At 62.0% G+C, this 14,741-nt stretch overlaps 2 protein-coding genes across 3 annotated transcripts; one reads left to right on the forward strand and one right to left on the reverse strand.

Annotated features, from left to right (window-relative positions):
* Window positions 1–7,055: 7,055 nt before the first annotated feature.
* LOC117650880 (cytochrome P450 6a2-like) lies at window positions 7,056–9,767 on the reverse strand. Of its 2 annotated transcripts, none has more exons than XM_034394503.1 (4): window positions 8,541–9,767; window positions 8,211–8,453; window positions 7,807–8,058; window positions 7,056–7,732 (listed from the first exon to the last, which is right to left on the reverse strand). In XM_034394503.1, exons 1-4 carry the CDS (start codon window positions 9,424–9,426, stop codon window positions 7,569–7,571), a joined length of 1,545 nt encoding a protein of 514 aa, XP_034250394.1. In that variant the 5' UTR covers window positions 9,427–9,767; the 3' UTR covers window positions 7,056–7,568. The 2 variants fall into 2 exon arrangements, with proteins under 2 accessions (XP_034250394.1, XP_034250393.1); XM_034394502.1 differs by having other exon boundaries at window positions 8,202–8,453.
* Window positions 9,768–13,842: 4,075 nt separating this feature from the next.
* LOC117650606 (endocuticle structural glycoprotein SgAbd-2-like) lies at window positions 13,843–14,663 on the forward strand. Its single transcript, XM_034394146.1, has 3 exons — window positions 13,843–13,999; window positions 14,086–14,204; window positions 14,293–14,663. Exons 1-3 carry the CDS (start codon window positions 13,985–13,987, stop codon window positions 14,546–14,548), a joined length of 390 nt encoding a protein of 129 aa, XP_034250037.1. The 5' UTR covers window positions 13,843–13,984; the 3' UTR covers window positions 14,549–14,663.
* The last annotated feature ends 78 nt before the right edge of the window (window positions 14,664–14,741 follow it).

A 14,741-nucleotide genomic window follows, 5' to 3' on the forward strand; every position in this document is an offset into this window, starting at 1 on the left:
TGCGTTATGCGTGTTGCTGGCGGGTGGATAGCTTTCCAGGATTATCCCGCGTCGCTCTGTCTCTCTCGCACTCGTGGAGCGTCCCGCGCAGGTGCGAGTGAGACAGAGCGACGAGTGCGGAATGAGGCGGCTGGCGTCGCGTCTGCTCGCCGCGATTGGCGATGATTTGTGTGATGGCTGCAGCCGAGGGCGGGCTGCGCGGTGCTGCGCGGTGCTGCGCGGTGCGACCGGCGCCTCAAAGCCCCTCAAAGCCCGAGAGCCTGAAAGCGTGAAAGCGAAATTGAATTCGGGTATTCGGCCGGCCGGCCGGACAATACCTTATGGCAGGAAAGTGGTTGGCGACGGCCGCCAACAAGGGCAACAAGGGCATGGGCAGGCGACGCCAGGGCGACGTGGGCTGGGCGCCGGCCTCGGTGGGGCGTCCAGGAGGCTCATGCCGAACAGCGCGCTCCGTCGCCTTGTCTCACTCGCATCTCCAGGGACGCCCCATGAGTGCGAGAGGGACAGAACGACGACGGCACTGCAGGACTAGCGCACAGTGGGCCAGAAGGCCGGTGGAGGCGGCCAAAATCCCGGACGCGTTTTGAGCTCCAGAGTCGCTAAATGGGACTCGAACCGAACGTGTGACCCCACCAATGGATTGCTCTCCGAACGAGCAATCCATTGGTGGGGTCACACGTTCGGTTCGAGTCCCATTTAGTGACTCTGGAGATCAAAGCGCGTCTGGAGTTTTGCCCGTCTCCACCGGTCTTCTGGCCCACTGTGCAGCGTGGCGCCCCGCGCGTTCTTTCACTGGCGAGGAGCCCTGCGACGCGCGGCGGCCTGCCATTGGCCTGCCACAGCTCGGAACAATGTTCAAGCTGAATGTTCGACGCCTGCGGTCCGCCGAAGAGATAAAGGGCCAATCACGGAGCCGCCCGCTGCGACCGGCACGCCCTTTTGCCTCGACTAATTCTATTCCGACTGTCAACAGTTTTCTCCTGTGCCTCGACAGAATGGAGACGTCCCCCGGGAGATGCGTGGCGGGGCCGCGGGGGTCTGAGGGGAGGGGCGCGATGTCACTGTGGGTCGCGGAGTCGTGTCGTGCCGCGCCGCGCCGCCTAGGTCGTCGTTCCGTTTGGGGTCAGAAGCTCGCGGCTCACTGTCAGCGTCGCCGCGGCGTCGCAGTGCCGCACAGCCATGCCCGATTCGCTTGCGATTTCGACCCGCGCTTCGCCAAAATTAGCGTCCCTGGCCCTAGGCCCCTTCACGCGCCCACTTTCCATCCCCCACGAACAAACAAAGTCGTGCTGGACTTTTGCAATTTGCGAATACGCTGCAGCTTTCGAAGAAAATACTTCGTCATCTGCGAACTAGCGCAACGGAGAATAACAAACCAAACGGCTTGTCTCTGACATGCACTAAATACTTGGTAGCACATTTTCACAACTGACGGCAGTCTGATTCCAAACAGACGCTGTCTCCCTTGCACTCAAGGGGCATCAGTAGAGGCGAGCGAGGGAGACGAAGGGAGGCCCGCGAGCGGTGTGTCCTCTGCTGACGTGTGCAGACGGGACACCGGCCTGCACGGAGACCAGCGGATAATGGATAAAGACAACTGCGGAGATCCGCGGTCGCAGGAAGACCGAAGAAAGCCGCACCCGCCCCGCCCCACCCCGCCCCGCCCCGCCCCTCTCGGAGTGGTCCCCGAATTTCGTCTGCGGCTTTGCTGGAGGCTTTGCCTGTGCGACGCCGCGCCGCCTGGCGGCCCCTGGCGGCCCCCGCGACGTGCGGACGTAGACGTGCAGTGTGCCACCGCGGTGCCACGGCCCACCACGCCCTGCAGAGGAAGAAAGTGCCACGCCGCGCGCCACGCGCCGCGGACGAGGGATGCCTGCCCGGCAGGCCTGCATGGCAATCCCTCCGAAGAGTCTCTATCTCTCTCGCACCGCCGCGGGGCGCTCTATCTGGCTCCATGAGTGCGACTGCGACAGAGTGACGATGCCTCGGCACTGCACCGCCTCCCCGGTCGGGGTGGCTGATGGGGTGGGCGGTCGCGTGGCGGTGATGCGATGCACTGCACGGCGGTGCGCAAATGGGGCAATGTGTCGAGTTGAACAACGCAGACGTCAGACCGAGGCTGGCGCTGGTGAATGCTAGTGAAAGGATGCCTGCATGCTTTGGCTCTCGGCTCGGCCCGTGCTGCGCCTTGCTGCGCCTTGACAGCGCGCCGTGCTGTGCCAGCATGGTGCCAGCATGGTGCCAGCACTGCACGCACGCGACGCTAAATCGGCGCACAAAGGCGCGGGTCGTGGAAGTCCCTTCCGTCAAAGGGATGAGTGGCGCGTCGCGACCCCGCGCGCCCACCGGGCCACCGGGGCATCGGGCCATCGGCGGCGGGGCTCATTGAAAAACAAAACCTAATTTCTCTGAGCGGCATAGCGCCGAAGGGGGGCCGCCTGCAAGCCAGAGTCAGGCTAGCCAGAGAAAAAGTAACACTTTGGTGAGAAGGCCATGGTTGTCAATAACCCCCCTCAAGTGACCCGAGACCCAATTGCCGCACTCCACAAACTCTCCCGCACTGCCGCCGTTGCCCTCGGCGTGCCCGCTGCCGGCCGAAGTGAGGAAGCGCTTTGTCTCACTCTTAATTGACACTCCCGCAGCGAGAAACTGCTCTACAGCTTGTCGTCTCGTTGGCGGCGTCGCCTCGCGTCGTCGCAGGGCGGCAGGTGCGAGGTAGCGGTGCTCGCACTCACCCTCCGCGACGCGTCGCTGGTTCCTTGTTCCGGGATGACGCGCCGGACGGCATCTACAGACTGATTGTCTCTCTCGCACTCATGGGGCGTGCCGTATGACAGAGCGACGAAAACGACTCTCAGAATCAGTGTGCTGCTGCACTGGGACTGATCGGCGACCCTGCCGGACAGTGCCGAGGAAAGAACCCCGCCGCCAACAACACGTCCGCGTCGACGGCGTCGCGGCAGCGTCCACTTACAAGGCATCAGGCGTCCAAGACCGCCACGCGAGACGCCGTTGCAAAACGCGGACACCCTGCATGTCCCGGTGGAGCGCGGCAGCGAGAGGGCAGCGGCAGCGCCGGGCAGCGCTGGACCTCCTTGCCTCACCGCCCCATCATCGCCGCGTGCATCGCAACCCGACGTGCGGCTCACTCATTCCGAGAGTCGTTTTCGTCGCTCTGTCTCTCTCGCACGCATGGAGCGCCCCGTGTAGGCGCGAGAGAGACAGCGGTGAAAACGGTTCCCGGAATCAGTCTGCAGGGGCGGGCCGCGGAGGGAGTCCTCCATGCAGGACCTCGCCGCAATTGATTGGCAACTGTAGTGAAGGACTCACGACGATGGGCCAGGCGCGATTTAGTTCAGAGGCCGGCCCGGCAGACCCGGCAGGCCCAGGCCGCACGTAGCGCCCAGCAAGATTAATGCCGAAGTGGGCTTCGTCTCTTTCATGCGCGTGCAGGACGCCCCACGGGTGCGAGAGAGACACAACTGATCGGTTCGGAATCGGCTTGCTGGAGCGCCTGGCAGGTAGGCCACCAGCCCGGCCCGCAACGCACCGGTGTAGGATGGTGGCCTATCCCGCGGCCGTCGGGCGGCGGCGGCGGCGGCCCCGTCCACACACGCGGAGCGATACGCGTCTCACCGCCTTGACGGCGGCCTTCTCGTCCTGCACGGTGGCACGCGGCGCCCCTGCCGCCGCGCCGAGGCCAGTCAAGGCCTGCCAGCGCCCCCGCGTCCGTGTCGTGGACGCGTGCGCGGCGTGCGCGGGGCGGCGCCTTGGCGTGCCGGGCCGGGACGCGCAGGCTTACCGGTGGAAGGCAGGACATGCCAATATGTGGTGCGTTGTGTCACCGTGACGTCACGGCCGTACGGGGCAGCCCGTCCCGGCCGGTCCGAGGGGAGGGGGAGCACGTGGTGTGTGCGAAGTGGCGGGGCCGACGCGGGCCCGGCCGGCCCCACTGGCCCCACCCGCCACATCCACGCCACGCCGCGCCGCACCACGCCGCGCCGTGCACTTTCACTCACAACGCCGTCGCCTCCGTCTCCCACTGCGGCCTCCTCGGAGCGCCTCGCCGCTAAACAGCCGGCATGATTATTGGGGTCGTCGCCGAGCCGCCGAGTCGCCGTCCAGCTTTTTGCCGTCGGGTCAACATTGTTTCCCGCGAAGGCAAAGCCGGCCAATACGCGCTGCCGAACTTCCATTCAGGCTTCGTCGCTCTGTCTCTCTCGCACTCATGCTCGTCCCGCAGGCGTGCGAGAGAGACAGAGCGAGGAGGCCCCCGAGGAAGCAGCCTGCCGCGCACAGTGTCGCACTGCTCGGAAGCCATGCAAATGGGGGACGGCCTCTCCTTTCGGCCATTTCGGTGCCATTGTTGCAGTCACGCGACACAAAGCACGCTGAGGGCAGGGCTTGGACCGATTGGGGGTTGCCGCCAGGGGCGTCTGTGTCGCAAGGTCCAAGCAGGGCACCGGGAGCACCTGGAGTGGTGCGTCAAGCTCCTCTCTCCCCGGGCGTGAGGTCCCACAGTGTGGGGCCGCACCCACGCGAGCAGGCCGCCTGTTCCGACCAGCCTCCGTTACGCTCCTCGTCGTGACCACGCGTGACCCGTGACTCGTGACCTCCGTGACCAGCGCGCACTTCCACGCCACGCACGCCGGCACGCCCCCGCCTCGCACCACCACGCCACACGCAAGCAATCGCGCGATGATCTTACGCACTCCAATTACGTTTTTTCCCGTTCCTGCAAGCCTCGGAAGCTGCCGCCGCGGCGGTGGGGCCCTCCGCGGCCTCGACTGGGACTGTCTTGAATAGCACACGCGTGACGCAACGCCGGGGATCTACTTGGCGTTCCCCGGGACTCGGTGCAGTGCGCGGTCAAGGGGCGAAAAAGGGACGCCGGGCCGCCGCCGCCGGCCGGGAGTCTTCCCACCGTCGAGTGCCCGCAGTGTGGCCATCGGCAAATAGCACAGCGCTGGCCTGAACCTGCCGGCTGGGTGTGCTCACAGGGGACCCTGGCGCCCTGGCCGGACGGCCACGGAACACTTTTCTGCGTTTCACAATACCTTGTCATTTTTGTCTCAAACTGGCAAAAATTAAGAAACAAACGTTAATAGCAATGTTATTTTACTACTGTATCTAAAATATCACCATCGCATTCGGAAGGAAAAATGTGAAAACAGCTCTCTGCCTATCAAGAGCCCCTCCCTTATCCCCCGTGTAAGGAAGCCAATAATTGGCGGTTCAATCCAATTCATCGAAGATGGAGTCGGCACGCGCCAAACGTCCAGGATGCGATTCGGTTCCGCGTGGCCGCAGTCAGCCCTCTCGCTCCAGCAGCGGCACCGCGTCGGCGAGTGTGGCGGTGCTACTCTGGAATCCCTCTCCTATCCGCGATAATAGGCTCCTCCGGCTCCTCCGGCTCGCGTGGCGCGCCGCACCGTACCGTCCCGGGCCGCGGCGCGCCATGCCGTTTCCGGCCGCGCGCCGCGCGAGGTGTGTTGTCCGCCAGGTTCGCCGGAGGCCGCCGCTCTGGAAGCTGGAAGCCGCTGGAAGTGGCCCATCGCCCTCGTTCAGTTCCGTTTCGTAATAGCAGATGGGGCGGGGCAAGGGGGGGGGGAGGGGAGCAGAACCGGCGACGACGACAACGGCGTGCTTATGGTGTTCGACGAGCCTCCTACCGCCGTGACACGCCCACGACCTCAGGACGCCCTGCTCCACGGTCGTGGTCGTCGTGGACACTGACGCCTGCGAAGTGGCTGGCAGGAGACTTAAACGCACGCGACACATGTCAACAAAGTGCGAGCAGTTACGAGCAGCAGCCCGACTCACCCACACCTCTCTCTCTCTCCGGTTGCTCTGGTTCCGCCTGCGTCCCCCGGACTGACAACCGAGTCTGGGCAGGGCGGTCCCGACTTAGACGGCTTTATGATGTGCGACGGCTCGCCGCAACGACCGTGCTACCTGCCAGCAGCCCGTCAGCGCGTTCCAGGGCTGCTCCAGCTGCTTCCAGGCTGCCTGTTTGGGGCGAGCCGAACACCTACCGCACGCCGTCCCCTCCTGGGCGATCACGGAGGGGAACAACGGAGGTTTCCGTCCCGGGGCGCCCGCCCGCGCGACACATCCGCGCAGCGAGGCTCTGCCGCGTCGCGAGGCGCCGCCGGGCGAGCTTCCTCCATCACTTTCCCCCAAAACCATCATCACGACGAGCTTGGCGTCGGAGACCCGCTCGGGGAAGTCCCGCGGCCTGGTCCACTTGTCGACGCGGTCCTGTACCTCCATGCCGATCCACTGGCTGTCCTCGGCGCGGTCCTTGGCGTATCCCTTGACGTGATCCTTATGACACGCCGTCGACGCGGTCCTTGTCGTATTCCTTGACGCGGTCCTCAACGCGGTCCTCGACGTGGTCCTCGACGCAGTCCTCGACGCGGTTCCTCGACGCGGTCCTCGACGCGGTCCTCGACGCGGTCCTCGACGCGGTCCTCGACGCGGTCCACGACGCGGTCCTCGACGCGGCCGTCGACGTGGTCCTCGTGTCGCACACGCGGTGCTGCGCGACGCCGCAGGACTGGGGCGCCGCGTGACGCGACGCGACTCACTTCGACTCGCAACCGACTTGACGCCAACGCAAACTGAAACTGAACGTGAGGCGGGCCGGCGGGCCGCAAGCACGCAGTACTCGGTAGGGCCCACCGAGCCCCGCGCCGCCCCGCGCCGCCGGGCCCCGGGGGAGCCACGCCCCGCCCCACTCTACCCCGCCAGCGCGGGCCCTGCCCCCTCCTTCCCCCCAAACTCACGCCCATCAATCCCAGCGAGCAATGGGCCGCCGATTGACGTTGAATCGACGTAATTTTGTCACATCAACAGATTCATGTGTATCGCTTTGTGGCTCTCTCGCCGGGCATTCTCGGACAGCAGCTGAAGACCTGAAGATGGTGTTCAATGGTTAGTAGCCATCCTGACAGGGAAGTCCTCTTTTCCTGGCAGTGGCAGGGACTTTGAGACCGCTGAACCCCTGTGTTCAAAAGGTTGGTTGCTTTGCGTTGCTTTGCATGTTGGTCCATTTCAAATGTTTAATGGCTTCGTTAACAAGTTGGCTGCGACGAGAACTCGTTCACCAAAAACAGGCACGAATCCACACATAACTAGGTCTTCCTTTTACTCCATTATTTTCATAAATCCTTCGCCTCTAGCGAGTAGCAAAAAAAGGGTTGGCCACACTTCCAGGCGTCTCCAGCTGACTCTTTCTCTCTCAATTATGATTTTAATAATTATTTTGACGTTAAACCATCACTATAAACATACAAATCCAAACTTTGCATCCGCCTCCATGCCGCTTACGACGTGCCAACATGTCGGCACTATAGTCCACTGGTGCGCGATGGTTTGCCTGCTTGCAAGGCGCACCTGAGCGCCGCCCGCCGGCCTGCGCGGATGCCATGCTGGGCCGGGGGAACCACGCTGCCGCCGCGGGGCTGTGCTGTGCGGCAAAACAATTGGAATGTCTTTGATGTGTTTTCCTTCAGAAAATTTGAGGCGACTAAATTGTGCTCTGAAACGCGAGGAGGGCACACTGCTCAGCGCGCCGTCAGGACGAGGTGGATGTCGTGCTCGGGGGCGATGACCACCGTGCGCGCCGAGATGCGGACCTCCTTGGGCGTGCTGGGCGCAAGCGTCACCCTGGCGAGGGACAGCACGGTGGCCAGGGCCGTCTTGACCTGCACCAAGCCCATGCGCATGCCTGCAACGCCAAAGCACTTTAAAAACGAAACCAAAACACCGGGGGCCGGAGGGGTATCGCTGCGTTGGTCCTACCGATGCAGATGCGAGGCCCGTCTCCAAACGGCATGTAGATGCCGGGGCGCCGGGCTCTCTTGGCCTCCTCCAAGAAGCGCATCGGGTCGTAGCGCAGCGGGTCCTCCCAGAGCTCCGGGTCCTTGTGGATGGACCAGACAGGGATGAGCAGGCGCGTGCCCTTCTCCACCATGGTGTCCGTCAGGGGCAGCGGGCGCGTCACCATGGCCTCGCGGGTGATGAACGGCACGGCCGGGTAGTGTCGCAGCGTCTCTGCAAAGTGCAAGGCGAGTTTAGTGGGTGCACTCACAAACCAAGTGTGGAGTTTGCAGTGTCCAAGTGTGGGGTAGCTCACAGAGCCCCCATCTATTGGCATGGTGCAAACGTGGTTGAAGTGTTGAGAGAGAGGGCTTAACCGAAACCACCTTGGACCACCATCTCCATGAAGGTCATTTCCTGGAGGGCGTCGTAGGTGACCTTGCCGCCGTGCGCCTTGAGCACGGTATCCAGTTCCTGCAGCACCTTGTCCTGGATATCGGGGTGCTTGGCCAGCTCGTACAGCGTGAAGGCCGTGGTGGACGAGGTCGTCTCGAAGCCCGCGATGAAGAAGACGAACACCTGGGCGGCGATCTCCTTGCCGGTCAGCTTCTGGTCGTCCCTGTCGACCCCTGCAAAGTGTTAAACTGTGCTAATTTTACTGCCCATCTTATTCGCACGCAGGGTTTCTGCCTTAATTTGCTGCCGCCGCCGCCTACCTCTGGTCTCCGCGGATGCCTCGTCGTCGCCCGGCACGAAGCCGTCGTTCTTGAGCCTAATGAGGATGTTGAGCAGGTCGGCGCGCTCCACGTTGTTCTTCTCACGGTGCTCCACCAGGTCGGCCACGATGCGCGTGAAGAACTCGTGCACGTCGTTGGGCACGGACCGGATGCTAAACATCTTCATGATGTCGCGCGCGAAGAACTCGAGCAGAGTGCGCATGTTGACGTCCATGCAGGGCTCGAAGGCGCGCTGGCCCATGCGCCGAAACTCCGAGTGCGGGTTCTTCATGGAGTTACTCTCGATGCCGAAGGCCGCGGAGGAGATGACGTCGGTGGAGAAGCGTGCCAGCAGCTCGCGGATGTCCTCCGTGTAGGCGCCGCCGCCCTTGGCCAGGGAGGACTCGACATGCTCGCGCAGGAAGCCGGCGCACTCGCTCACCGTGCCGAACATGTACTTGACCTTGCCCGGGCTGAAGGCGGGCACCAGCTTGGCGCGCATGCTCTTCCAGGCCTGCCCGCCGAGGATGAAAAGGTGTCCGGACAGCGGGTCGTTCTCCGGGTTCCAGTACGTGCCGCGCCCGCTAAAGTCCTGGAACTCCTTGATGTACACCTGTCGGATGATGTCCACGTCCTGGAGCTGCAGCACCGGCGTGAACAAGAAGTACGTGCCGATGAAGCGCTTGTCGCGGTGCTCCTTGTAGATGTCGTCCACGACGGCGAGCATGGGCCTCCTGCCCAGGATGACGTCGGTGACGTTGCCGCACGGCAGCCGGGGGGCGACGAACGGCACCCCGCGGCGCTGCCAGTAGTTGAAGCGGTGGAGGAAGAACATGTACACGGCGGCGAGCAGCGCCACCAGGACGCCGACCGCGTACTCCAGCATGGTGGTGACTTCGCGGTGCGTCCACGCCGAAGAAAATGCGCTGAGTCCTCGACCAACCTCGAGCCAGCGGTCCGTTGGACCAGCCGACGTAGGCGCTGCAGGCACTGCGCTACGTCGCCCGCATCTTCATCGTGAGTCTGGTACCACTGCACGTATGCACTCCACAGATGTTACCGACGGCCAGAGGACTCTGTCTAGGCACTTCTACCTCGCCGTATTTTGCCGTCCGAAACTGAGACGGTGCGCGCTTCAGTTACACAGCGGTTCTCCACGCTAGCCGTCCCGGACCGGTCGCGTGCTTGACGACGGCTTGACGAGCACTACGGGGCATCTACGGGGCATCTGCTTGACGGCGAGCCTTCCACCTTGAGGATGGCGCGCATGTGCCCGTACAGTGCCATGCAGATCGCTGCACCTAATACCAATATTAAGCCTTGCCACGCTCTCAGCCACGCAGCCTACACTGAGAGAAAGAAAAACTTAATTCCTCTAGCCTGAAACTGGCAACTGAAAAACTGTTGAAAGATTCTGAAAAACAGTCAGAATGGTTGCGCTGATAGTCCTTAGCTCTTGTGATGTGTGTAAATTTTCAAGTCCTCAAGCCATACATTTACAACAGTGTTTTCCAACCAAAGTCGACTTAGTCCAAAAAGTTGCAAACAGAACGTCCATTCTAGGAACGTTCATGGAAGCAGATGATACTCGTCTGGTCCAGGATCGCCTGTCACATCTTCGGCTCGCCGAAGTGGAAGTTCATGATGCCGATGGTACCCTGATACGAACAGTACTCACTCATTCACTAACGTTGTGAATGTTTTAAAGTAAAGGTATCATCTGCTAAAAACACTTTTGCCCACTGCACCGAGCAGTGACGACTTGGGACCAGAAATGTCCAGGAAGTGGTGTCTCTTTGGGGAGCGAACCAAGGTGCTCGGTCCACTGGTCTTGGCAGTCTCGGTCCGCGCAGCGCCGCTACCGCGGGGTGAGTTTCGTGGGTGGCCGTGAGAGGCAGCAGCCGTCGGCGCCCAGCGCTCCGGCGTCGCGCCCCGCAGTCCGCGGGGCGGTGGGGCGCCTTCCCCACCCCTCGCACCCCGGGCGGTCATGACTCGCGGGGGTGGAAAGAGAGAGAAAGAGTCGTCTGTCTTCGTCACACACCGGCGTGCCGAGCGGCGCCTTGTTGACACACTCGGCGAGTTCGGGCCGTGTTGCGTGGTCGTCTGAGCTTTCCCCGCGACCAGGGCGGCAAGAGGCGCCGGAGGTGGCCGGAGGTGGCATCGCGAACGCCGAACGCAGCGCCACCGTATTGATTTCACGCGAAGCTTGGCGCCAACGCGCTCCGCTACCCCACGCGCCCCGCCCTGGCGCCACCCTGCGCAGGCGCACTGCGGCTGGCGAGGGGTAGCGACCAGGGAAGCGGCTCCTAGACTGCACGACGAGCCGAGTTGCACCGACGGGAGGCCCGATTCTTCATCGAAAAGAACTACAGCCAAAGCCAGACATACCAGCCAGCCGGAAGTGTGGCTGGGACTCCGGCACTTTGTCCGCGTCGGCCGAGAGAGGCACGAGGCACGCTGTTGGTATCCAGTGATCCACGGGTGGACCTCACCCTCCCGACGGGTAGGCAGCCCAACGCGCGTCGGACGCTCGAGGTTTGCCGAGACTCGGGGGGCGCTGCTGATGCGCGGCCCTGCTGCCAGCAGACCACTACGTTTTCAATATCACAGCTCTCATTCGAAGCTAAGTGAAGAAATGGCAGGTCGGATGCTCTCCCACACACTAAATTTCTATGTCCAATTGTGGTTCGAAATTTCGCACGAATATGCGCTGTCATTTCTGGGCACAAATTAGTACGCACAGTTTGACATGCACAAAAAATGTGAGAAGCTACGTGCGAATAACAGTGTGATGCATTTTTGAGAGGGAGGAGCAAGGGCGGATCCAGAGGTGGGTTCAGGGGGCGATGACGCAAAAGTTGCCTAGTTAGGCAAGGTGCGACTTCTTGCCTACCTTCCAGGCAGCCTCGCCGCCTTCACGGTGGGTTGACGCACAGTGGGCCAGAAAACCGGTGGAGGCGGCTGAAATCCCGGACGCGTTTTGAGCTCCAGAGTCGTTAAATAGGACTCAAACCGAACGTGTGACCCCACCAATGGATTGCGCTCCGAACGAGGGATCCATTGATGGCGTCACACGATCGGTTCGAGTCCCGGCGACTCTGGAGCTCAAAGCGCGTCTCCATTTGGCCGGCCTGCGCCGGCCTTCTGGCAAATCCAGTGTGTGACGTCTCCGTGGAGCCACGCAGGAGCAACAAACAGAGTTACTGTTAATTGATGGCAAGACCCGTACCGTTTCAACCAATCCAAGTTTTTTTCTCGCCACCGTGGCATCGCGCTTCGGGCCCACCTTGCGGTGGAGGGTAGGTCATGGACACCACCCACAGCCCTGGCCCGACGGCAAGCTCCACCGCGACGAGATGGCAAAGGCCTACCCCTCTAGGCCCAGCAGAGTCAGCCCGTTGCGATCGCAAAAGATAGCCCGGTCGGACAGCAGCCGTCTGGCGCTAAGCGTGGATAGTGTGTGGGGATAGTGCGACAGCGGACTGCGCAGCGCAGATTGATTCCGAGAGTCGTTTTCGTCGCTCTGTCTCTCCCGCGCACTCATACGGGACGCCGCGCGCAGTGGGCCAGAAGACCGTCGGAGGCGGCCAAAATTCTAGACACGTTTTGAGTTCTAGAGTCGGTAAAAATGGGACTCGAACCGAACGCGTAACCCCAGCAAGACAGTCAGCACGCTGTTTTCGGGGCCTGCGATCGCAGAGCGGTGCGACGCCAGGCTGATGTCTCGACGGACTGCACCACAAACGATCGGGACAATCACAGTGCAACCCGTCCTGCCGTTGGAGTAACAATGTAAGGAGGCACTGGCTGGGGCTGCCTACCCTCACCCGGGACATACCGGCCAGATCGGCCCCTGAAGAGAGCATCTAGTTTTTCCGTCGCGGCAAAAGGGAGGGGGGGGGGAGATGTTCCTGCGGGTTGAAGGTCGCGACGCGGCAGACGACCTCGTGGACCACCCTGGCCATGCCGCCTGGTGTGTGTGTGTGTGTGTGTGTGTGTGTGGTGTGTGTGTGTGTGTGTGGCACGAACACTGTGTCACATTCACATTATTTTGAACAAGGCCGACGTGCGACGGAGCCTGTCCAACGAGTTGCCGGCCGGCCACCACGCGGCTGCAGGGCGCGCTGCCGGACTGCCGGTGGCTGACCTGGTACACTGGTACTTCCCCTTCCCTTTCGTGAGGCGTCCTCGTCCTGCACAGCCCTGCACAGCCCTGCACCGATCTACAGCGACCACCCTTCCAAACCGACAGTTATATCTCGCTTTTTCATTTCAATATTCTTGTCGTCCCGGTGAAAGGAGCGCATTTACGGGATTCGCTTTGGTACTGCAATGCAAAGCATCTTGCCCCCAATGTGAACGCTATGGGAACGCCTTGCTGGCATCAAGAGGCCAGTTTCCAGGGCAATACGCGGTATGTTCCAGGACATGCGGGTGGGCCCATGTTGATATGCAGACCAAGCTCTGGGTGCGACACCAGCGGCCTACAGTTGGAGACTTCCTGCAAGAAGAAGCGGCTCGGCGGACTGGCCGGCAGGCGCGCAACTCACGGCAGAGGCGACAGAGGCGACAGACCAGACGACCAGACTGCGCGGGGCCCGCCGCGCCTCCAGTGACGAGGGGGAGAGGGGGGGGGGGGCGAGGGGCACCCTTGAATCCGCGGCGCGTTACGACTTTCTTCCAGACGCTCTTGATTCCAGCATTTTGATCGAGTCCGCTAGGAGGATGGGATCGCCGCTGACCTTTCGGCAAGCCTTTCGGTGGCCATAATGCAAAACCAGGCAAAGCCACGCTTTCCCAAGACCAAGACGCGTGGAAAAGTCCGGCCGAAACACGCAAAGCAAAGAAACGAATGTTCGAGCCCAAATTTTGGCTCGGGCTATCACCGTGCAGAACTGCCGAACCATTGAACCACTGAACTCAATGTGTTGTAAGTTCCTGCCGTACATCACAGAGTCAAAGTCGGATAGGAGCCCGGCAAACTATCGCCAAGACTCGTTGGCGTGACTTGCTCGTTGGCCGCTGTTTTGGTCCGTTCGGTGGACCGCCACGTCGGAGCCGAGCGAGAGGCCTGCCGGACGCCAGCGGCAGTGTGTGCATACCCTGGAGCCATGGTGTCATCTTGTCGGCGGCATCGACGAGACGGCCCTGGTCGCCGTGTCGCCGTGTCCGCTGGGGTCCGCCAGGCACCCCGCCGGCCCGGCCGGTGGGGGCGTTGTGTGGTGGCCCGCTCGCGGACCGCCTTTCTTTGTGTTTTATTTCTCGAGGCCTGCATGGCGGCATGGCCTGGTGGGAGAAGATCCGATCATCCCGTACATCCCATCCACCCGCCGCGGGCTGGCCGGCCGGCCGCCCAGGCCGCCCAGTATATAAGGAGAATTCCGGCCAAGATTCGGCACCAGTCGCACCGCAGCACTCTCAGCTCGTCCAACCAAGCCAACACCATGATGAAGATCGCGGTAAGGGAACGACATCTACGTCGGCCCTCCCATGGGGGCACACCATAGAGAGACAGTTTTGCTGAAGTGAGTGTCGGTCTTTGCAGGTCTTTGCTGCTGTGCTGGTGGCTGTGGCTTCTGCCCAGCAGTTCCAGCAGGCCCGCGCCCCCATCCCCATCCTCCGGCTGGAGTCCCAGATCCAGCCCGACGGCAGGTTCCAGTACGCGTAAGTACTTTTCCTGGTTTGTGCCCACGGCTCGGTCCCAAGAAGCCAGTCTGATTGATGCTCACCCCACTCATTGTTCGGCCTGCAGCTACGAGACCGGCAACGGCATCCAGGCCCAGGCCGTTGGCGACCAGAAGCCCGCCGGCCGCGACGGCCCCATCCAGTCCGTGCAGGGCCAGTTCGCCTGGACCTCCGACGACGGCACCCCCGTCCAGATCTCCTACATCGCCGACGAGAACGGCTACCAGCCCCGCGGCAGCGCGCTGCCCACCCCTCCCCCGATCCCCGAGGCCATCCTCAAGTCCCTGGAGCTGATCGCCCGCGCCGGCCCCCAGAGGCAGTAACTGCAGTAACCCTACTATGGAACCAATTACAGACTCTGTGAGTCTACCTCCGTGACCACTATATACAAATATTTTGTGCCTAGCAAATAGTGTAAAAACTGTAAACTGTACATAAAGAAAAAGAGAAAATGCATTAAAAAATAATAAATATTTGAAAAACAATGTTTTGTGGGCATTGGTTTCTTATTTTACT

This window comes from Thrips palmi, unplaced genomic scaffold (assembly GCF_012932325.1).
Source record: "Thrips palmi isolate BJ-2018 unplaced genomic scaffold, TpBJ-2018v1 HiC_scaffold_5, whole genome shotgun sequence".
Classification (NCBI taxonomy): Eukaryota; Metazoa; Arthropoda; class Insecta; order Thysanoptera; family Thripidae; genus Thrips; species Thrips palmi.